We start from the raw sequence: 22,167 nt of genomic DNA on the forward strand, positions 1-22,167 counted from the left end.
CTACTGTAATTGTTGCAAACTTGCCAAGATCATGCCTCCATCTAATTCCGCGCCAGCTCTAGGTCAATTTAGTCCGGGCAGGCGTGCATCTCGACGAAATTATACCCAGCATCACTCAATTGCGGTCGTCCACTCGCAGACAGCACAAACGCTTCGGCAGTGATCCGGCATGACGAGATAACCTCTTGCCTTCCTTTCTTTGCAGTGCAGTTCCGACTAGGCCGTACGGCCACCGCCCGCAATGGCGGCCACCGCAGCTATAACCATGGCCCACCAGATGCCCCCAATGTCCATCCCTCAGATGCCGCGAATACGACCTCCGAGGATGCTCAAGGGGACTAAGAGTCCCAATACAGACCCCCAGCCACCCCTTGGACCTTCTGGTGAAGATCGATGGTGGGTGCAGGGTAAATGGCGAAAACACAATGCCAATGCGCTCAAAGATCGTGCTCAGATACAGTCTCGTCAAGCTGTTAAAGCGCTACGGCACGGAACTCATGGCTTGGACATATATGCCTACCGGCATGTCAGGACGAATCAAGTCGTTTATAGCTTGACAAGAACATTACAGGTATCTTCTGCTGTTCGTGTCTACATGCTGCATTCTCTGACCCATACATAGAGCACGAAAGTACTGAACCAACTGGTCTTTCACGGCAAGAAAACTGTACCGTCGTCAGTTCGAACGGATATGTGGACGCCGCACTTTTCTATACATTTCCCTTCCACACCCGCAGGTGCGCTCGAAGGTCTTTTCGCGTTTCAGAAACTGCGCGAGCTCTCTTTACAAAGGCAACTATCGCCTCCGGACGACCTGATAAGGGTTACAGAAGAGGACATCGCCGTCATCAAGTCGAAGATCGGCAATCCGGTCGATCATCAGGAGATGGCAGCCCGGGAGGAACTGACTGGCAAGATACCAAAAATCGGTGAAATATTGCCCAAGAAATTGCACGCACGGAGATTGATGGATCATAAAGCCACAAGTGTTGCTGACGCTGCGTTTGTGCTCGACTGGATTAGCTCCGGACCTGGCCCGCTGGAAAGGTTAGTCGAAGTGGCCACAAATCGAGCCGTAAGACACAGTCAGAAGACGAGGAGAGCTAGGCAGCGAGCCAATACCATCCGGAAAGAAGAAACAAGTGAACAGCAGAAGCTAGAAGACCGCGCCTCCTGGGCGTTGGAGGTGCACGAGTCGGACAACCGAAGCCGATTGCCTCTCATGCGTGCGGCTTTGGAGCAACTTAGCATGGAGCACCAGGGGCTTGTCTCCTGCGGCAGGCTTGTCGAGGCCGAGAACATTCGAGAGCTCAGAGACGCCGTCAAGGAGTGGGAGGCATTTTATGATGGCGATGCCAGCAAAGTCGACGTGGAAGCGTGGAGTAGAAGGCAGTATACCTTGAGACAAGCGGAACGCCGCGCCATCGAGGAGTGGTTCGACCTGCATGACGTCCCGATGTCAGAGCATGGTTCCGTGTGGAAGAACGTTGCCGAGGCCAGGCAAGCTGCTCTCAATCAGTTCGAGGAGAAGGAAGGGAAGATTCTTCAGGACAGCGACAAAGGGAAGCCCGACTGGGCAGAGTTGCGCGAAGTCAAGATGTACTGGGCCGATCTGAACGACGGGCTCTTTGCCGCAAGTTGGCCACAGAACGTGGTCCACAGCCGTCTTGCGCCTTTCAACGTGGCAAGAGGCCAGCCGCGCCGTCCACAAGGTGCCGCAGGTGCCGTGCTCAAACAGCTAAAGGACGCAAAAAAGACCGATCAAGCAGAGACGGAACAGACTCGTCAAGATACGATCCTATCCAAGAGCGTGCATGTCATCGGTGGAAGACTGGATGATGGCTGGATGCCCGTGGAGTTCGCTAGCGGTGTGAAGCAGCCGGCGCCTTTGCAGCCGAGACAGCCAGACGCCGAGGACCTGGAAGACTCTTATGCGTATGAACAGGATCAAGAGCGCGGACGGGGCACGGCGGGTGAAGATATCGCGGCTGTCAGGGAGGACGTCGAGCACTCAAACACTGGCATTTTGGCTCGTGGTTGGGGTCGTGTGCGCGGATTCTTTGGACGTCGGAAAAGGGAGTCGACTATCTATGAGGACCGGTGAAGTCTGTGAGCGGTCCATCTTCGTGGCCAGGTGATTAGCTGGTCGCAGTTGACCAATCTCGGTCGATTTCGCCAGATGCTCCACAAAGCAGGATCGTGTGCCTTTTGCCTCGATCATCATTGAGACATGGCCGGCTGAACCTATCTAAGTCGACTTTCGGACTTGTCACAAAATCTTCGGTTACATTCTTGAAATCTTTGGTATCAGGATCTATAAGAAGTCTGGCACTGGTTAGCTGCGGGTTCACCCATTGTATGATTACCAGCCTGGCGCATGGAAATGAGGATACTGTACGAGCTAGATGGACGGATATCCAAAAAACATGGTGGGTATCATTTAATGTACTCTACTATATTGTACTATTGTATAGTCATCATCACCATACATAGACAAGAGAAGCATCCTCGCTCAGCGCTGGCGGCTTTCGTCGCCAATCTCTCTTGCTGTCCATTCAGTGTGTTGCAGCTCGGTCATGGCTGAATGCTGACGTCCAAATGTCGGGCGGGCGTTCATGTTCATTTCCAGAATTCGTCCCTTTCCAACAGCCCATGCATAACCACCCTTTAAGAAGAAAAAGGGGTTCTCATCGCAAAAACCGTCCCGAACATTGAACCAGAACGGCACACATCACCAGGATGTAGTCGTGAGGAGTGCTTTTGCGTGTTATAGTCCTAACACTTTTCCCGGCAGTCAAATTTGCCCGTTTCCAATCATAGCCTCATCGGCTTTTCCGCATTCATACATCAATTCATAATATCGTGGGCTTGTCTAGTCCAAGACTTGCCCGTCCAATATCGTCAGTATTCGACGAGGAGTCTCAGCTCTCACCGCAAGGAAAGGCCGGCAGTCGCTTCCGTAATGCTTTTCCTTTTGCCGTTTCCCAAGAATTTCTGGGACTCCTGCCGTCTGCTCAACACACTTTTCAAGGCACCAAGCCACTTTTCCAAGTCATCCTCATCGTGGGCACAGAACCGGTATGACTTGTCATCCATGATGACCTGAAAACAGAAATTCTTCGACTTGCTGATCGGATCGATTTCTGCGGCATTGATGATCGAGCTCATTGAGAAGATCTTCAATGCAGAATATTCTTGGTCGTTCTTGTAGAATGACAGGCTTCGGGCTCGCAGAACAACCCAGAGCCATTTCCAACCTTTGACACCCGTCTTGTGCGACTTGAGGATTTGCAGGTATCCATGACGAATGACCCGTTCTGGGTCGACCGTTTGATCCTGATGAGACGTTGATAATTGCTGCTGAGCGGGCAGCTTAGGTGTGGACAATGTCGCTAGCTGCTGTGAAGAAGCGATAGGAGTGAGGACTGGTTGCTTCGGAAGCGAGGTGGTAGAGTTCTTCGGTAGAGAGCTACCCAGCGTATCGGAGAAATCAGACATCGATGTTGATAATTGCTCGGTTCCAGAGTAGTCGTGAAGAGTGGTTTGCTGGGTCAAATAGGACCCTTTTCTCGGCCTCTTTTGCAGACCTGTCTGATGTCCATCATAAGACTTTGGAGCATTATGTGCTTCATCTGCCGACATGTCGGTCGACTCATAGGTATTGGATGTTTCGCCATCGCGGTTGGAGTACTGTGGCGCACGCAGATCGATTTGGTCCTCCTCGTCCGTCCTCGCTTCGAGACGGATGTGTGCAATCCAGTCCGCGGTATCGGCCGCCGACAGGCCTTGAAAGTGATAGTTCTTGGACGGCGAAAAGACTCCGAACACGTTTTCGGCTCTTGATTTGCGGACGGGTGCCACAGCATTGACATCAGACAGCGTTATAGATACCTTGAGATCGGTTTCGTCTGCGTTTTGGTAGACGGACAGAAGGTTCGGCCTCAAGACCAGATATGCAGGCTTCCATGAGGCTTTCCAAGCTCCCTTGTTCTTCACACGCCGGAGTACTTTGCCGCGCCTTATTACTCTGTCGAAACAGAAACTACCATTCTGATCGACCGGCGAGAAGACATCGAGATGTCGGTGTCCTGACTTGTAGGAGCCCGGTGGCAGGAATGGAGGCGGCATTCGGCTCGGCGATAGTTGAGGCGCGTTGAACGGCGAATTCAATGGCGTCGAGGGCCGGAGAGGAGAGGTCGCCGCCATTCTGTGCGATATGTGACGATTTCCTTGCAGGAGCTTTCAGAAAAGGGCGTCCGTCGCCGCGCGATGTTTGTCATAGCATTCTGTACATGTAGGCTGTACTTTTCAGGTCGCAGTGGATACAATGCGCGGGGACGTCTTCGAGTCGTGCGGAACTCGAGACAGCCGGGTAGCAGAACAATCAAATGTGTGTTTCAGAGATGACTTGATGAAGGCGTATCGGTTGGACAGCTTACTACGGTACAATCACTGTCAAGAGAGTGCTGGAAATAAATTGTCGGATGTGTTTGGCATGAGGTTCGTAAGTGTAGGAGTGGTTGGTTTGCCAACGTGTTCTGGTTTGCGTAGACGGCGCAGGCGCAGTCGTAAGGTCTGTGGTCTGTGTCATTATTTCTTGTGGCGATTGGAGTAACGGGGTTGGGCCCTGCGGCGCCATCGACGTTGCCATGCATGTCTGACCTGCAAGTGCGAGTACCTAAACTACTAGTAGAGATATGCCCATCACACCCATACGTGGAATGCCCGGGGCGGGGAAGATGCAATAATAATTACCTGGCTCCCCTGGTGTGCCCTGGCTTTCGAATGGCTTCTCCATCTGAGAAGGTTACCGACCTAGGTAGATAGTACTGTAGTTAATGGCAATCCATGTTGATGACATATACGCTCTTTTCGAGCATATCACGCAATCTTAAATGCTATAGTCTCGAGGGGAGCAACTTCCTGGTTCTTTGTGCCTGTATCCAACAACTTCAATTAACCCAGTCCGATGTTCACTCCGTACCTACTACGACACCCGATATTCTCAGGCTCACCCAGGCCTTCCAGCAGCTGGGCCAGGCACTTTAACTTATAGATAGTAATGTCTTATTAAGGGGGCCCAGAGAAGGCGGGTGATTGATTGTTTCCTTGCAAAGCTGCGTAGTCCGGTGCTTGGCAACGATCGCAATTCAGCCAAACGCCCGTTGCCAAAGGACTTGGGAGTGGGTCTCCCGGTGGTACTGCATCTCCATCCTTTCCCTGCCTCAGAGTCCAGTCCCTTCAAGCGAAAAAGAACCCCCATTATCTGTCCTCATACCTTTAATTCTTCGACGATTCACCATTACGACCTCCATACATTGCTCAAGTATCTGTCGACATAGCCATAGAGCACGGCGCAACCTCGAACACCCTCAGTGCAGCTGTCCCTTCCAACCCTATCCGCTCATCCCTATCTCCTCCAGCCTCCGCGTTTGTTGGGACACCAAACTGCGATTCAAACCTACGAAGCTTCGTCCGATCAAGTAGTCAACCCCATAACCTGACTTGTCGATTGAATCATCCAATGCGCGGCAAAGGTCTGCATGATTGCGAGATAATTCTCTAGGAGAAGTGCAACCGGCCTCCTTGGCGGACGACATTGGGTCACCGTCCATCAAACCATGGGGTTTCTGCAGCGTGTCCTCAAGCGCTTGCCCTCGACCCCGTCAGCCGAAGACTGGAAGAATGAAAAATCAAAGTCCATGTCAAAATTATCCTTTTTCCGCAGGCGCGTCAAGTTAAAAGGGAATTCGTCAATATCAATACCTCTGGGGTTTCTGCTACTCTTCCCCAGTCTGGTGGTCATATTAATTCTCATCCTTGTGGTCAAGCACCCTAACTCACCGGGACGCATATTAGTCCCGGCAGGGACACCGCCTTCCATCAGGTATGTCCTCCAATTCAATCTCGCGATGCCCTCTCTAACTCCGTCACAGAAAAATCAGCGAAAAGCACGACAAGGTATTTGCTACAGGATGCCTAAACCCGGATGAAGCTGCCAAACAGCCGCGTGCAAACGCTGCTTTCGTTGTCCTGGCCCGAAATAAGGAGTTGGAAGGAGTAATACAATCGATAAAAAGCATCGAGCGACATTTCAACCGGTGGTTTCATTATCCCTACGTGTTCCTGAACGATGGCGAATTCGAACAGTCATTCAAAGACACAGTGACAAATTACACCAGCGGTCCGTCCGAGTTCGGGAAGATTGATGCGTCGATGTGGGGGTATCCGGACTGGGTTGATCATGAGGTTGCAAGAGAAGGTATTCGCAAACAGGGAGATGCTGCAATCATGTACGGTGGCATGGAGAGTTACCACCACATGTGTCGCTTCTACTCGGGGTTTTTCTACAAGCATGAGCTGCTGCAGAAGTACGAATGGTACTGGCGCCTTGAGCCAGAGATCAAGTACTTTTGTGACATCACCTACGACCCCTTCATCGAGATGATCAAATCAAACAAAACTTACGGGTTCACCATTGCGGTCAAGGAACTGAAGGAAACCGTGCCCAACATCTTCAGATATGCATCTGCCTACAAGCGGAAGAACAACATTCAGTCGCAAGGTCTTTGGGAGATGTTTGTCGAACCCAAACCGGAAAAGAAGGAATCTGCGGACGAAAACCGAGCCAAAACGTTACCAAACGAGATTTTGCAAACTGAGCCGGGACACCAGAACATCGAGGATATTGATCCGGAAGCCATGGAAGGAGAAAAATACAACATGTGCCATTTCTGGAGCAACTTTGAGATTGCAAGGCTGGACTGGTTCAGGAGCCAAGAATACAACGATTTCTTCGACATGATGGATAAGAGTGGTGGATTTTGGATGGAAAGGGTAAGATGATTCCGGTTCAGTGATCAATCTCGGCTTTGGCTAACATGTTTCCAGTGGGGAGATGCTCCCATTCATTCTCTCGCAGCCGGGGCACTATTAGCACCACGAGACATCCACTATTTCCGCGATATTGGATACAGGCATACGACAATCCAACATTGCCCCGCAAACGCCCCAGCAAGACAGCTTCCGCATCTTCCCTTCTACGAGAAGACGACTGAAGATGACAAGGAACGAAAGGAGGAAGACGACTACTGGGCAATGCCCGATACTCCCAAGGAGAACGGCGTAGGCTGCCGATGTCGATGCGATACGGATATCCGTGATGTGGAAGGCAAAGAGGGTAGTTGCTATGCTGAATGGGTAGAGGTGGCTGGCGGCTATGCTTCTCCTTGAACGCATTCAGGCTTGACGAGGAAGAGCTTTCGAAGTATTTCAACCGCAAACCAGATGTTTGACTAGCTATCGCTACGCGGCGGTGTCGCGTGTCCTTTAACTGGTTAGAAACATCAGTTCGGCGTCGAGACGTTCGGACCAAAAGTCGGACCATTTGTGCAAATGATGTTGGAGGCACCTTTGGATTTCGAGGCGCTGTGTTTGTCTGCTCTTTTCGACGCACAGCATGACCATACTGGCAAACACCTCGAAAGGTGCAAGGTCTGACCGAGACAACCGAAACCGTGAGACAGGTGTGATCAGACGTTTGAGACAGGATAAGGAAACAGGTGGGCAAGACCAATCAAGGTCTTTAGGGAGCCGTTTTGGCCAAATCATGGATGCTGGGGACGAAAATATTATGTTGAACCCCTTATAATAGGTCTGTGGGTACAGGAACGCCGTTCAACGAACGGGTCATGAGATGTACATTCAATCTGTGTGAATACGATATACTTCTTGTTTGCTTTGAGCAAGTACCAAACTGTCATCAGGCTGTGCTGTAGCCTTGCCTTGATAGTGCCGATAAGGTATTCACGATATCAGGCTGTGATACACATGTGCATGCGGAGGGGTTATGCGGGGTGGATGTCTGCCTTGTCGACGATCAGCGTCTGTTGCCTGTCATCTTCACTCTCTTTGATAAACACTTTCGATATATTCTGCTTTATACTGAGGTTGTGGCTAACTTGCTTGAATCTGACTGGCAACTGACTGCACGTGAATTCCTGAAAATCGTGATTCACTCCTGCCCGATCGCGAGAGAACGCTATCATCGATCATTCTCCAGATAATGACCTGAACCATCGCTCTCGCGTACCAGACAGTCGGCAGTCGAAAGTGTCTCACACGAGAGACTGCCTGCGATTTCTGCCTTATCCAGTAAGTCCCTTCGCCGAACAATTCCTTCCCTCCCCTTCGACAGAACATCTATCACCAGTCTACCATCAAAATGACTGATGTACCTTCTCAAGATAGCCACGAAGACCACGACGAGGCTGCAACCGTACTTGCAAATTCCAACATCAATCTAGAATTTCCAGAGATTGCTTTGAACCTCTCACTTGAGTCTCTACATGAGCTTTCTCAATCCTCCCGCCTGATACCGCCGCGAAGCATGCCGTCTTCCGAGGCAAACATGCCTGCCCTCGACGAGAGTTGGGCATCCCTCACCGATATCGAGTCTTTGAGTGGGGATGATCTAAGGTCTGAACATACCGACGTCGGGTCCCTACTCGATGTTTACAACTTAGAGGACGTTTACAGTATCGTGGACGAATTCAGCCCAAGTCATGGAAGGCATACTAGTGTGGAGGATACCAGAGACAACTCGTCAGATCTACGCCGTACAAAGATTTTGAGGATGCAAGGAGAAGCGACGAATGATGTTCGTTCTAGAAGTGGCCAAGTCGACGATGACACGCAAGAGATTGGCACATTTCCTCCCCAATGCTATACGAAGGTCAACTCCCTTAGCAAGGAGCAAGGTCAGGCGATGCGACAGAGATTCCCACGCACTGACGACCTGACCACCTATTCCAGCATCGTTCATATGGCACTCATGGAACATGGATTGGATCTAGACACCCTCGGCTATTTCAAGATCGTCTTGCTAGGCAAACAGGTCGAACAATTTCGGCCAGAACTTCAGAGAAAGCTTGGTGACGCGTTGGCGGCTCGCCCAGTCACGACGTACAGCCCAAGATCCTCGATATCCAGATTTCACCTCGTTCCAAACTCCTTCGGACCAGGATCAAAGCCAGACTATGCCGACCTGGTAGCTATTGACAAGCAAATCGACTTTGAATGTTTTGACTCCGTCGAGGAATTGAGCAGCCCACGACCGGCTTTTGTTTTGAAAGACCGTCAATCGAAATCTGAGGTTGCTTCTCAATGGGATGGCTACAGATACGTGGCGACCAATCCACGCTGGACACTCCCCGACCTTGCCATCATATGCGTTGACCTCGAAAGAGGATTCCTGGATTCTCAGAGCCTCGCATTTTTGAGGTTTGCCGCCCAGCACGAGATCCCTAGTATCACCATCCGAATGGATCGAAGTTGGCATGGAGTATACAACCTCCGAACATGGGATTCGACTCATCTGTACGAGACTGTCGAGGCAAGGACCGAGCATTTACAATCTGTCGACCGCCTCGACCCGCTTCCAGTGCACATGGGGCAATTTTTGAACCTCGACTCTGCTACCCTGAACAAGCACATTGCTTTCATCACCTCGAAACCGGACGAAGACCTGCCGCGGTCTTTTGTGGATGCAGTCAATCAGGAGGCTAGTGTGACGGAGAAGCCAAAGGATGGTCGCGGCCAGTTTCTGCGCAGCAACACTTTTCTGAACAAGAACCTTCTGATGGCTCTTTGGTTGCTTGGCGCCTATCTTCTTCTCGGTGCTCGACTATGGCCCATCATGTACGAGACAATCTCGGGCGCATCTGGAGATGGGGTTCAAGAGATTGTACATTCACATGCTGTTCCTAGCATGATGCCCACATGGACCTCGGCGACTCCGGTTTCTGAGACGCCCGGACATGTCCCAGTCGCGCAGGTCACCCCTTCCGACACAAGTAGAGCTATTCAACTTGGACAGCCAAACCTCGCAGTCGCATCTATCTATCAACTGGGGGAAGATGCCCTTCATTTCCAAGTGGGGCTCGCAAATGATAATCAGTTTATGGTGAAATTGCCCAAGATTGCTACCAGTCGAAAGAAGCGATCGCCTCTGTCCGTTGTGCTCGAGCGAAACAACGATACTGTCCCGGCTGTTGTACATGAGCTTCTTGAAGGGGTGTATAGCATACAACTCCAGCCACACGATGCCTTCGGAGACATCGAGGTCAATCTGACCATGACCAAGCCTAGTCTGAGCGAGACTCTGACTGTGTCCTTTGGGGATCGCCCGACTTTGGTTCAGCTCTCTGCGAAGAAGGTCATAGAGATGGCTGAGAAGCAGATCCATGCTATGATAACAACACTGTCAAACATCATGCCTGCTAGGCGGCAAAATCTGATCATCAAAGCTGTCAATGGAACACGAAGTAAGCTCGGCGAAGCCATGCACTACAAACTCGATGACCTTGCGCCTCTGAAAGCGCATGTCTTGCAAAGCGCGAGAGCGGCCCGTGAGGACTTCCTCGAAATGTCAGACAGAGGTGCTCTTCAAGGGAAGAAGACTTTGGGTCGACTATCAAATGGCATCTCAGAAGCAGGAAAGGCACTTTCGAGATGGTTCGATTCCATGGACTTGGCCCGGCTGCAGCACGACCTAAGCGCAAAGGCAATGTTGGTTGAAAAACTGGCTGTTGCACAAGAGCGCGCACGACAGATCGTGTCCAAGGGCGAAACTCGGGTGAAGTCGAAACGACACAGCCGTCGACATGGCCGCAGACATGGCAAGGTGTAAAATGACACCACGGAGCTCTTACTTACGTGTTGAGTTTGTGAGGTTATGGTGTAGGGTAGCGCAACGATAACGACGAAACAGAGAACATGGCGTTGGTTAGGCTCAGTTGCTGCAAAGGCATGCTTTTCTCGGGGCAATGGTGCTTGGGTGATAAGAGGGTTGTGTGTTTTCTGGTGTTGCGGTGATGGGTTTACATCCTAGTGTGATATGGCGACTTACCCAGTCCTGGCATAATGCAGTCCATACACAAAGCCTTGAGACTGAGAAATGGCTTTCTTAAACATGAAAATTGTGTCTAAAGAGTCCTTGAAGATCTATACTGTAGATCCGTAGATCGTGGCGTTCTATTTTCAGGGGCCTCCGGCAACGAAAAGTAGGGCGCTAGCCTAAGGGGGCACAGTTCGTGTTTGGACTGCGCCTTGTTCACAAGAGCCTCATCTTTCGTTGCCCTTCACCACCATCACCACGACTCCATCTTTCCCTGCTTTTCGCTATCTGATGACTTGGCGACACCTTACGCTCGTTACATCTGTATCATACATCGCAAGCGTTCATTTTTGTTCTTTCGTCATCCCAGAGCCATCACCGCGATCGTCCTAGCGAACTTGGTCTCTTTTTTACGTCCTGCAATCCTCATTGACGACCGCCCTTTGACGAGACCACCCTCTCGTTGCTGGAAAGATATAAGCAAAGTCATTTTGCAGCCTGTCCCGAGTCGGTATTCATCGACAGCGCGTCTGCTAACTCGAAACACCCCCCTCGAGGGCATACTGCCCACAAAATGGGTTTCGGATCCTTCGATTCGATCTGCGAGCAGTCGGCTCTACCTCTCTGCTATCTACTTGGTAGTCCAACCGAGTTCACCGCCCTCCACAATCCAGTCCTCCTCCCAGCATGCAGCGCTCGATCGATCGAGGTGGGCAACACCATCATTTTCCAGGCCGCCAGTGACTTTGCACACATTGCCGCCTTGAGCATGACGGCCATCATGATCTTCCACGTCCGATCCAAGTTCACCGCGGTCGGCCGCAAGGAGATCCTGACGTTCTTCTACTTTTATTCTCTTTTGACCATTGTCAGTCTGGTGCTGGACGCCGGCGTGTTACAAGCAACAAATCAGAGCGCATATCCTTGGTTCGTGGCAGTGCAGAATGGCCTTGCCAGTGCCTTGTGCACGAGTCTTCTCATCAATGGGTTCGTCGGGTTTCAGTTGTACGAGGACGGCACGACGCTGTCAATCTGGCTGTTGCGGCTAGGCAGTCTGTTCATGTTCATCATCAGCTTTGCCGTCAGTCTGCTCACTGTCAAGGGATGGGCTGGCTTGTCCCCAACAAATACAACGGGACTATTTGTTGTGCTGTACATCATCAACGCTGTCTTTCTGGCTGTCTATTTCATCATGCAGGTCATTCTGGTCGTCAACACTTTGCAGGATCGGTGGCCCCTGGGCAATCTGGCGTTTGGAGGCTTCTTCTTCGTGGTCGGCCAAGTCATCCTTTATGTGTTCGGAAAGAAAGTCTGCGAAGGAGTCAACCACTATCTTGATTCGTTATTCTTTGCGACTGTCTGCAATCTGTTGGGCGTGATGATGGTTTACAAGGTGAGTCACTTGATGCTGGGTATCGCTGTGTACGTTGAGACTAATTTTTGTACAGTATTGGGACAGCATCACCAAGGAAGATCTCGAGTTCAGCGTCGGCACGAAACAGGGTCATTGGGACGTCAAGGAGCAGCTGCTCGAACCTAGCGACGACTATCGAACCCACAGTGTCTATGGAGGAGGGCGAGACAGCGTTTATGACTCTCCGAGCATGGAGTACCCACCTCAAGCTCCGCACTATTTCCCCTCGAGCAGAGAGCGATTGTCTGGCTATGGTAATCTCGTTGAGCCCAGACACAGCTATGGTGATATCAGGAAACAAGTTGGGAGTTATGACGACTATGATCAGCATACACAGTCACCTGTGAGAAACCGTGAACGAGAGTATGCTTATTGATGTGGGCTTTTGCATGGCGATGGCGAAAACGAGAAATGGGATATGGGCTGGATCTTGCATGGCATCGAGGCGTTGGGATTCCCAAGACTGTACGGATGGATGTACACGCACAATGCATCTATGAATGGAGCAAATGGGAGGGGCATATAGGACGACTTCGCCCTATGGCGGTAATGAAAAAGGCTTAATGCAATCTGCAATGTACGAAAGAGCTTTGTCATAGCAATATAGTGTAACAACACCCCGGTGTCATCAGATAAGAAATTGATGAGATTCTGATCTACCTCTTTTAGATGGTGACATGGTTGCTTGCCCACTATCCTCAGTGACAAGGCTGATCGTGTTGAATGTAGTGGTATCCCGGTTGTGCTGGCCTCCCGCTTTGGATATGGTTATTCATGGCTTCGTCCTTTCCTTCTTTAAGAAGCCGATCATTTGTGTGCACCACTAAGCAACATCTTCACTGAGCGGACAGTCCTGCATACTGCTCATCCTTGCCTCCGCAGCTCAGAGAAAGCGCTATGTTCTCGCTGGTGTCCGAAGGAAAGAGATTGATAGTGCGACTCATAGGAGTCGGTGCCTCGTGGGCCTTAAGTTTGGCACCGCCAACAACTCGCTTGCCTGGGCTTTTTCCCAGCCCGGTGCTCGTTACCCGGGTCGCACCCGTACATCACACTGAACGTGACCCTCCTCGATAGCCGGCCTCAAGTACTTTTGCCTCCACGGACCTCAAACTCGAACTGGTCGCCACGGTCAAGGTACACCACCTTCTCGTCAAATCCGGCCTTCGTCATTTCAGCCTTGAAATCTGCCAGCGGCGACAAAAAGACATCGTAATCATCGTAGTGAATGGGAACCGTCAACTCGGGCTGTATCAACTTGACCAGCTGAATACCCTGCTTGGCGTCCATGGTGACCATGATCAACGGCATGTGCGGGCCCGGGATGGTCGTGCCACCCAGGTGAATGAGCATCAGGTCGATGGGTTTGCCGGCATGGGTGTACATTTCGGGGATCTTCTCGAGGTCCGACACGTATAGGGTGTCGCCGGAGATGTAGATGCGGTAGCCGCACTCGAAGTCCTTGTCCTGATCGGATGAGTATCCTAACTCCAGCATCCAGCCGTTGGTCGGTGGCACAGCGCCTAGGATGTCGTTGGCTTTGGACAGGAGGCCATCACCTACGTGTTTGCCTGGCATGCCTGTGACGTGGATGCCTGGTCTGGCGCCCTTGGTGCCCGCGTCGACGTTGACGAACATGTTCTCCCAGGCGTCGACGGCGTGGACCGCAGTGAATGACTCGCCTTGGCCTTTGTTCGCTAGATGCTCTTGGGCATGTGGGGTGGTGATGATGGGTAGGTTGCGTCTTAGGGATGCCTCGACTTCTTGGTCAAAGTGGTCGGCGTGGTAGTGCGACAACAGGACCAAGTCGATGTTGGGAAGGTCGTGTAGATCAACGGCTGGGTTCGTCTGGCGTGTGCCCTGGACACCAGGGCCGAGATGGACGTGGTCTCCTGCGTGGAGGAAGTTGGGGTCTGTCATCAGTCGGAGTCCTTGCCATTCGAGGATTGTGGTGGCAGTGCCCACGAAGAAGAGGCTGGCATTGTTCCGTGTGGTCTTTGTTGGATGGGATTTGGTTGACTTTGCTGGTGGTAGCTGCTGCTTCAGTGAAGATGGTTCTGGATGGTCTCTTGTAGGCGGCTGCTTTTTGGAAGGGTCAATTGTGATGCTCGGCTTGGTCGCCATGGTCGATACAAGAGTCTCAGTCGAAAGCTGATCAATTCTTCCCAGTTGATCACTTGAGAACCATGTTGTGACTTCGCTGATGGGGATATACTGTAGATAGAGGTGCTTTTGATAGTTCGGGGTAAATGACGCTCGAATGACGACACGCTCAGGGAAATATATCCGTACAACAATTGGTCCTGATATATGCCAGTTTGAGAAGAGGAGCACTGCCTAAACAAGTCAAACAGTATCTTAAACGAAACGCTAGCTGGCACAGATAGCTTCGTCTCTTCTGTTCACGTTGTGCTCCTGCTTCCCGAGCCTTAAAGCTGTCAGCTTAGGAAGTGTGACGTGCTCCGCTCAGTCCGCTCTGGGAGACGGAGAAGGAGAAGCTTTCCGGCCTGGGATGTGATGTGCACGTAAAGGGCTAGGCATTACAGAACCGCGCACCAAACAACTTACCGGGCGAGCAAAGAGTCGACAATCTGCCAGAGACATAACAGTCGTGAACCTGCTGTTCCGGGGAGACTGACATGCAACATCAGACATATGGTCACTGACACGTTAACGGATAATATGCTCAGAAAGACGACTGGCAGTTCATGTTCAGGAGGTCAAATCGACAGGTTCTTCACGTACTTACCGGCATCGCGTACAAGGGTACTACCCACCCACCACTATCGAAGAGACAGATGCGAAGACCAGTTGACATGCACGAGTAACCAGGCCTCGAGTTTGAACGACAGCAGGAGGTCGCGAGTCCAAGAGTACAAAAACCTCGCTTTCTTGCAAGAGCAGATCTTGGGCTCCAGGAGTATGTATAGGCCGGGGTCGAAACTCGCACTTTAAGCCTGCCTGTTCCTGGAAGATGTCGCCGTTGTTTGTCGCTCGAAGATGTAGGGGTGGATATGACGCCGTTCGCGATGATAGTAGGTCATATCATATTATTCCTAGTCGTACCTTGGCTACAGTCCCGAGAACACCTTGAGATCAGCTAGAACGAGGCACCATAGCATGTCATCAATCATGACCGGAAACTCAGGGATTGTCGTAGTAGACCTATGCAGACTCGACTTCCAAAAGAGAGCAGGACCTCTGTCAGTCACCTGCACTTCTCATAATCAGCGTGCGTTCTGTTTGCCCCAGCATCGTGCTTCCTAGGGCATACTGCCACCAATGCAAAATGACTTTGCGAACTCCAGGATACATCAGCGTCACTCAAACGACGGCACCCACGAATCGACCGATATGCAAATGGACTTGTCCTCGCGAATGAGGCCTCGGCTCTTTTGTCCCGCGGGCCTAGCAGGATCCCTGCCATCATTGCCGAACACTCCGCTGACTATGGCTGGACATGGCCCTACCTGTCTGCCGACGTTGAGATCAAGTAGTCATATATCCAGAAGGGCTTTGGCGTGACAAACAGTGCAGCACCTCTGGTGGTCTTCGCAAGATCATCAACTCATGTCAAGATTATGACGGCAGGCTGACTTCGTGGATAAAAGAATTGGCGGAAGATTGGTCGCCACTTGTCGTCCCGAGATGCCGCAAGGCAAGAGTCCCGGTCGTGCTCGCACCTCTTCACCTGGTCATCGTGAGCCCTGCCGCAGTTCCGGTAACAATGCATTCGAGTGATACCGGCGGTATTTGCGAGTGTTGGAAATCGAACTTGGTCAGGAGGACATCCGGGGGATTCCGAAACGGCTGAGGTAGTGTGCGCACGGGTGTGTGCGAATGTCGACAAGACACAAGACCGAGACCCACCCAAAAATGTGTGAAGACAGTCAAACTCTCCTGCTGCCTGAAGCAGTTAGAATCATGGGTGCGCGGCAAGGGTGCATCATAGTAGACGACACTCTGATGCGACGTGAATGCATGGTCAAATCATACACAATCCCTGCCGAATATGAAGGGAAAGACTCTAGGCATTCGCACCCTCTAGACCAATGTCTGCAGAGCGGTCTGATACTTCGATGGGGAACGCGGCATGAAATATATCGAGAAGGTGGCTTGTCTAGCTCGAGCACCAAGGATAATGATAGGCTGTTATCAGCATATGGAAAGCTCCGATTCTGCAATAAGGATTTTTTATTAAGTCTCTTTGGTGCGAAGGATCGAACAGTTCGACACAGCTTAGCCGGTGGAGAGGCTGCAAGAGTAGTTGACCGTGTGCAACTCAAGGATATGTCGTGACGTTAGCTCTGTTTCCAATGGTTCGGGTTCCGAGAGTCGATCAAGATTTCAGCGATCTTCCTGCATGATTTTATTGAGCGCTAGGAGGCCTTGACATCCTTCGTGTTCGATCGGGGCACTAACCACAAATAGATGGTCAGCTATCACAGACCCTGGGCGGTGGTACGGAGTACAGTACCATAATGCCGTAGTAAAGTGTGTGCATATGAGTGCTTGTTAGTACCGGCCGATCTCCTAGGATTGGCGGGGATAAATCAATATTGCTTCAGCTGTCAACGGACCACCTTTTGCTCACTTGACCATGACTAACGAAAACATGAATCCACATCTTGGAGTATGTTTGATGGTGCACGACGATATTCCGTAATATTGTCCTGGCACTTCCACAGTGCACTTCTTAATTTGATGCGAGAACTCTTGTCAAAAAATCTACCGCTGTTGATCTGCGGGACTAGTGCGCCTGACACCTTACGGCACAGGAAACGTGCGAAAACCAGGACGCGCCAAGATGGGCGAATGTCGCCATCAAGTTGTTGAACGAGGAGCCTTCCTTTGAATCATCGACTCGATATTGAAGGCAGATCATCCAGAGATAAGATCATGCTACTCGTACTGGCCGTGGATGACTAGTAGCCCCACTCATGATCCAGCTACTCACTAGACCGCGCAAATGGCGCGAGGATCTAGTCAGACTTTGGAAGGATGAGTTGTACAGTCCGAAGGGCTCAGGTGTTGGCTTCGTGATGTTTAGTCCAGAGTCCTCGGTCATCAGGCGGTAAGCATTCGCTTGCCGAAAGTGAGCTATAGCAGCCAGGAGACATGCTAAAGTGCATGTCGATCTCGAGTGCGGTTGTGTGCAAATTCTGATAATAGAGCCCAGGGTTAAGTCAGAACAAGCGGAGGGACGAAGAAGTAGTCAAGTGTGGATAGCCATTTCACGCAAAGACAGGACAGGACAGGGAAAGACGATCAACCCCGTTTGCGACCATGGATACGTACTCGTACTTCTCGATGACCATGCCAGGAACCATGCTGAGAGCAGGAGTCCTCCGATAGTATCTTGAGTCGTACTTTTCAAAGAAGGGATCAGGCATCATTGTATGTTAGTACCGGTCGGCGTTATACCACGATTCCATAAAAGTCCAGAGATCATTGACCTACCAGAACCGAGGCATTTATGCGTGACTTTTGCTGTCCCTTCTCAGACTTCTGCAACTCAGGAGGCGCATCAAATAGTGACAGAATGGAGCGTGCCTTGCAAATAGAGAATCACGAATGGGCGGGGCCAAAGATGTTGACTAAAGCCACCCCTGTAGTAGTCGCTCCGATGGACTGACTGTTGTCAACGGCGACCTTGGTGAACATTGACCGGTCGAGATGTGCAGTGTGCAGGAGCAATTGTGCAGAAGAGATATCATTTGTGTCACAAGGGCCGGGTTCGCACCGGACGGACAATTAGATTGATATGATCAGGACGGCGATCCCATGTGGTGAGGCTTGCAACGGTCAGGTTTCGCGTGCTTGTCTAACGATGAGAGGCGCAGCTAGAGTGATACGAGCAGTGGTGAAGGGATGATAAGCGAGGGGGCAAAGAGAAAGAAAGGCGCAGGCAGCAGCAAGCAAGCCCCGCAGTTGAAAAGGAAACGGCGAAGAACAAAAAAGTGGCAAGAATAAGAATACTAAACATGTCTGACAGAGGGAGGCCTTAACCATGACGTTGACCGTCAAGGTCGTATCCGGGCAACTTTCACTGCAACACGGAATCCTGGCCCTGGAACATTTTGATTGTCTCCACGTCAGACAGCCTTTTACAATAGTTAGTTCGGTTTTCTTGCCCACACTATCCTCGTCGATTCTGAAGTCTGAAGCAAAGCAACTCGCAAGCTTCGGCCGGTGGGGTCACTGACAGCTTCTTTAGCGAGCCTCTTTTTGATAGACTTGATCGTCGTCCAAATTCATGAAGATGTTGCCGCGCCCCATGGCATCCGGTACTTCCTGGAAGCGGAACCATGGTCTGAACTCCGTTATTCTATCATCGCTCACGAATCTCCCTTACCGATGTGGACATGATTCCAGAATTTGATTGTGGCTGTCGGCGCGAGACATCATCACTGCATGGCGTGTGTTGCCCCGACACATGTGTAATTGCGAAACGAGACATCAGTTAAAGTTTTCCCAGGGCTTGCCGGTTGGGCTTTTTTGGCCAGCCTTTTGAGGTGTCAAGGTGTGTCAAGGAACCCAGAAACTGCCAGGTCTTTCGGACCCCAGGTGCCGGTTGACCTCGCTTGTGTGCTGGACCCGGTCAATGCTGGGCGCAAGCGTGACTTGAGAGTCGTGGGGCACACCGTATTCATGCTCGGCTTGATTTGTCCATGGCGGTGGGAGCATTCGAAGACTGACAAGAAACCGGCATGTCTGCGTTTCTTTTGCTCGGAATTAACCCTAAACAACTACTTCATTCGATCATGCTACCTCTCTCTCGCTTGGAACTTTGACTTCTGCAAATCCCCCTAAAAAGCGCCTGCAATGAGACCTGTCCAAAGACATCCGCAAAGTGGTTCGACTACGGAGATCCGTACTTCGACCTGAAGCAAAAAGATTGATGTGCAGGCCTAGCGAAGTTTCCGGATGAATCACCTAAAAGAAGTTTCATTGGGTTGCTGCGATGTTCAATCCAGGGTTAGATCGGCTGCTGTCAACTTTTTCCTCTGAGTTCACATCTCCTGTAGCATCGCTAGCCTTTGGTGCCTCGCCAAAATCTGTTCCATGCCGGGCCACTTCTCGGAATGGGTCTTTTTCTGAGGCAAGGATGAAAATCGCAAAAGATCCTGGCGCCGAATTATAACGTTAGTTGCCAGGGTACGGAGTAGTCGTACGGAAACAACGACACAGGGAAGTCGCAGCACCTCACACCACCAACCACAAATTCAGAGACTCGAACTGTCAATCGGCCACTTGGCCAGCATATTACTCGATACCCATCTGCTCCTATTGGACAATACCAGGCACAAATGCTGCCTGCGGACGGCCTATACGGAGTCCATAACCGTCATGCATCACCACCTAAAAATGTGTACACCGGCCTGAGATTTTGAGCCATCAGACATGCACAAGCGCACGGATGAGACATTGCTCTCTAGAATCTTGATAGTTGTGTATACTCGGAAGCCATCATTGCGCCCCTTCGGCTCCTTTTACCGCCACAGTTGAGACAATCATACACAACTCCTTAGCCGGGCTCCGTAAGCAGCAGCGCCGAGACCCAGCCTGAGTGCATCGTTACGGCGACGCACAGCCAGCATGATTCGTAACCTGTAGTCATGTCTATTCATGTTTGATCCCCGCTATACGGTCCACAGCCTCGACCTACCTAACGTGGTGCAGGCCTTGTTCGTACGGCAAAAACATCACTCAATTTCCATCCGTATCCCTGAAGTAATCACCCGTTTGCCAGACTTGCCTTGTCCGTCTGTAAGACGCGGAAAGATGTCGCTCCTTCGGTTAGGCCTGGTTCAAAGCTTTTTTCTTGCTCAACAATGATCTGATCCGAGCTTCGCGACGGCCCTCTGTATCATCGTTATTTTATCCTCTACTGCTCCGTATGCTCCGTACAGTAATTATTGAGCGATCCCCGACCGGACACTGCCCCGGCTATTCGTACGTTCAAGTCTTTGGTGGGACGGGCGAAACCAACCACTTGCAGGTATCATTCTAGACAAGCGAGGTGCGGCTTGAGCCAAAGTCATCCTGAGCAAATCGTTTGCAGTCCGAACAATCAATTCTCTTGATGATCGTGACAAGAAGCATGACTGAAACTATCCACAAATAATGTCGTTGCTCTTTTGCAGACGCGGGACTGTACTGTGTCATGCTCCACCATTGAGACTTTGAAATCCGAACTCTCACAGCTTCGTTTGGGATATGTGGCTGGCCCGGGTGATGCATTATTATTATTGCTTGATGGGACTCTGCGCCAGCTACGGATCCTGTACATCGGTTAGGTTCTGGGCGAGCAAACTCCCCCAAAAGACCAGTAAGAATCAACGAATTCGGGCATAAAATTTGTGCCTGTCACTTCTGGTCAGACCGCCACAGAACAACCAGGAAAAGGCCACTGTCACCGTCGGCCACACCGCGCATATTCTTGCATTCTGGTGAGGCCTGACCTCCTTCCTTGTACAAGCGTCAGTCAGTGCTCCTTGGGGACATTTCCTAGATTGTCGTCCGGCTTATTGCCATCCTTACTCGTACCCTTCTAACCCACATAGCGTTGATGCTTGCCTCTGAACAACCAGATAGAGTCAACACTATTATTATTGGCCTGCCTGCTCTGGATGACCGCTGGACGATCCTCCAACATCGCTGCCGTACTACTACGGTCCCCCCTTTGCTCCTCCGACGGGCGTTGGCCCTTACGCGGTCACGAACTAGTTCGGCAAGTAAAACAGGCCTTTGCAACCTACCTTACATTTCCCCCCAAATCAAAACCACACTGCTGATCCCAAAGTATGACGGGCTGCGTTCGGCCTCTTTGCATTTCTCCTTCCCTGGCAGACTGACAGGGCGGCAGGGTTTATCAAACACCCATCAAGTTGCCAACCCACAGCGATTATGCGCTTGCAGTCGTGGCCTCCCTGACAAGCAGCAGGGCTTCGCAAGCTCAAACCATTCCGCTTTCGCAAGTTTGAGGCTGATGCACGCAGCATAAGTCTGTCCAGACCAGGCCGTGCGCTCCTCAGGTCATCCTTTCGCGTCTTAGCGCTGCAGTATCCCTTCTTGCCGTCGTTGACCAGTGACGATGAGACTTTATTGGCGGCAGACAACTGACACCGACTACTGGTAATTATTATTGCACAGTTTCACCACACATACGCAATATTATGCGCATTCCTTCGTGGGATAGATTGGAAAATTTGCCCTTGACAGGCCCCAGTCTGTCTCATAGGCTGGGTCCATTGGCACTGCTGCACGCGCCCAAGTCGTTGACACAGGTGGAAAAACCCAGATATCCCGAATTACCAGGTATACTTGGTCATGGATGTCTTGTTCCCGCACCCACTCTTTACGAAGACTGTGCTGTGCTCGGGCTTAGACGATGATACGCCGTAGTACGGAGTCTGGCGGATTACGATGGCGTCGGCAAACCGCGTGCGCCTTTGGCCTTGAAAAGCATCCGGGCGGCACTATCTTCTGATTCACTCCACTCATCATCGTCGTCGTGCATCTTTGGCCTTGGTGGTTCAGAATTAACCACTGGCCCCCCTACCTATGCTCTAAGCGTCATGGGTCTGAGTCAAAAACAGCTGAGATTCTGGTCAGTGGTTCACTAGGATATTCCCAAAGGCTCCTGCGTTTTTGCCCTTGACTAATGCTGCTTCGGGGCCCAGAAAAATACCCATACGAAGCTAGCTAGCCATGACCATGACCCTCAACCCTTTGGATACCACACACATCGGGCTAAAACCTGTCGGGTTCAGTCAAGTGAAGTGGCCATGGCTTTTCCTAGACTCTCGCGTCGCATAGCAGCATTCAGTCGTGACCATGGCGCGTTCATCACCGT

The 22,167-nt window shown here is 51.2% G+C and overlaps 6 protein-coding genes across 6 annotated transcripts; 4 read left to right on the forward strand and 2 right to left on the reverse strand.

The window, feature by feature from the left end:
- The first annotated feature begins 82 nt into the window (after positions 1-82).
- On the forward strand, positions 83-2,427 carry EDD37DRAFT_628320 (transcriptional regulation of mitochondrial recombination-domain-containing protein). Its single transcript, XM_062816428.1, has 2 exons — positions 83-571; positions 623-2,427. Exons 1-2 carry the CDS (start codon positions 242-244, stop codon positions 2,102-2,104), a joined length of 1,812 nt encoding a protein of 603 aa, XP_062670793.1. The 5' UTR covers positions 83-241; the 3' UTR covers positions 2,105-2,427.
- A 501-nt stretch (positions 2,428-2,928) lies between these two features.
- Positions 2,929-4,128, reverse strand: EDD37DRAFT_657361 (uncharacterized protein; the record flags this gene model as incomplete). The annotated part of the gene is made up of 1 exon (XM_062818889.1): positions 2,929-4,128. The coding sequence occupies one exon, from the start codon at positions 4,126-4,128 to the stop codon at positions 2,929-2,931; it is 1,200 nt and encodes a 399-aa protein (XP_062670794.1).
- A 1,493-nt stretch (positions 4,129-5,621) lies between these two features.
- EDD37DRAFT_649242 (mannosyltransferase) lies at positions 5,622-7,233 on the forward strand (the record flags this gene model as incomplete). Its single annotated transcript, XM_062818114.1, has 3 exons — positions 5,622-5,887; positions 5,937-6,837; positions 6,892-7,233. The coding sequence occupies 3 exons, from the start codon at positions 5,622-5,624 to the stop codon at positions 7,231-7,233; spliced, it is 1,509 nt and encodes a 502-aa protein (XP_062670795.1).
- Positions 7,234-8,131: 898 nt separating this feature from the next.
- EDD37DRAFT_628326 (uncharacterized protein) lies at positions 8,132-11,017 on the forward strand. Its single transcript, XM_062816429.1, has one exon. It carries the CDS (start codon positions 8,225-8,227, stop codon positions 10,688-10,690), a length of 2,466 nt encoding a protein of 821 aa, XP_062670796.1. The 5' UTR covers positions 8,132-8,224; the 3' UTR covers positions 10,691-11,017.
- Positions 11,018-11,144: 127 nt separating this feature from the next.
- On the forward strand, positions 11,145-12,970 carry EDD37DRAFT_628328 (chitin synthase III catalytic subunit-domain-containing protein). Its single transcript, XM_062816430.1, has 2 exons — positions 11,145-12,290; positions 12,346-12,970. The coding sequence occupies exons 1-2, from the start codon at positions 11,472-11,474 to the stop codon at positions 12,685-12,687; spliced, it is 1,161 nt and encodes a 386-aa protein (XP_062670797.1). The 5' UTR covers positions 11,145-11,471; the 3' UTR covers positions 12,688-12,970.
- Positions 12,965-14,698, reverse strand: EDD37DRAFT_369313 (beta-lactamase superfamily domain-containing protein). Its single transcript, XM_062811942.1, has one exon. It carries the CDS (start codon positions 14,430-14,432, stop codon positions 13,392-13,394), a length of 1,041 nt encoding a protein of 346 aa, XP_062670798.1. The 5' UTR covers positions 14,433-14,698; the 3' UTR covers positions 12,965-13,391.
- Positions 14,699-22,167: the final 7,469 nt, after the last annotated feature.

The sequence above is a fragment of the Exophiala viscosa genome (assembly GCF_022695815.1).
Source record: "Exophiala viscosa unplaced genomic scaffold EDD37scaffold_4, whole genome shotgun sequence".
NCBI classification, from domain to species: domain Eukaryota; kingdom Fungi; phylum Ascomycota; class Eurotiomycetes; order Chaetothyriales; family Herpotrichiellaceae; genus Exophiala; species Exophiala viscosa.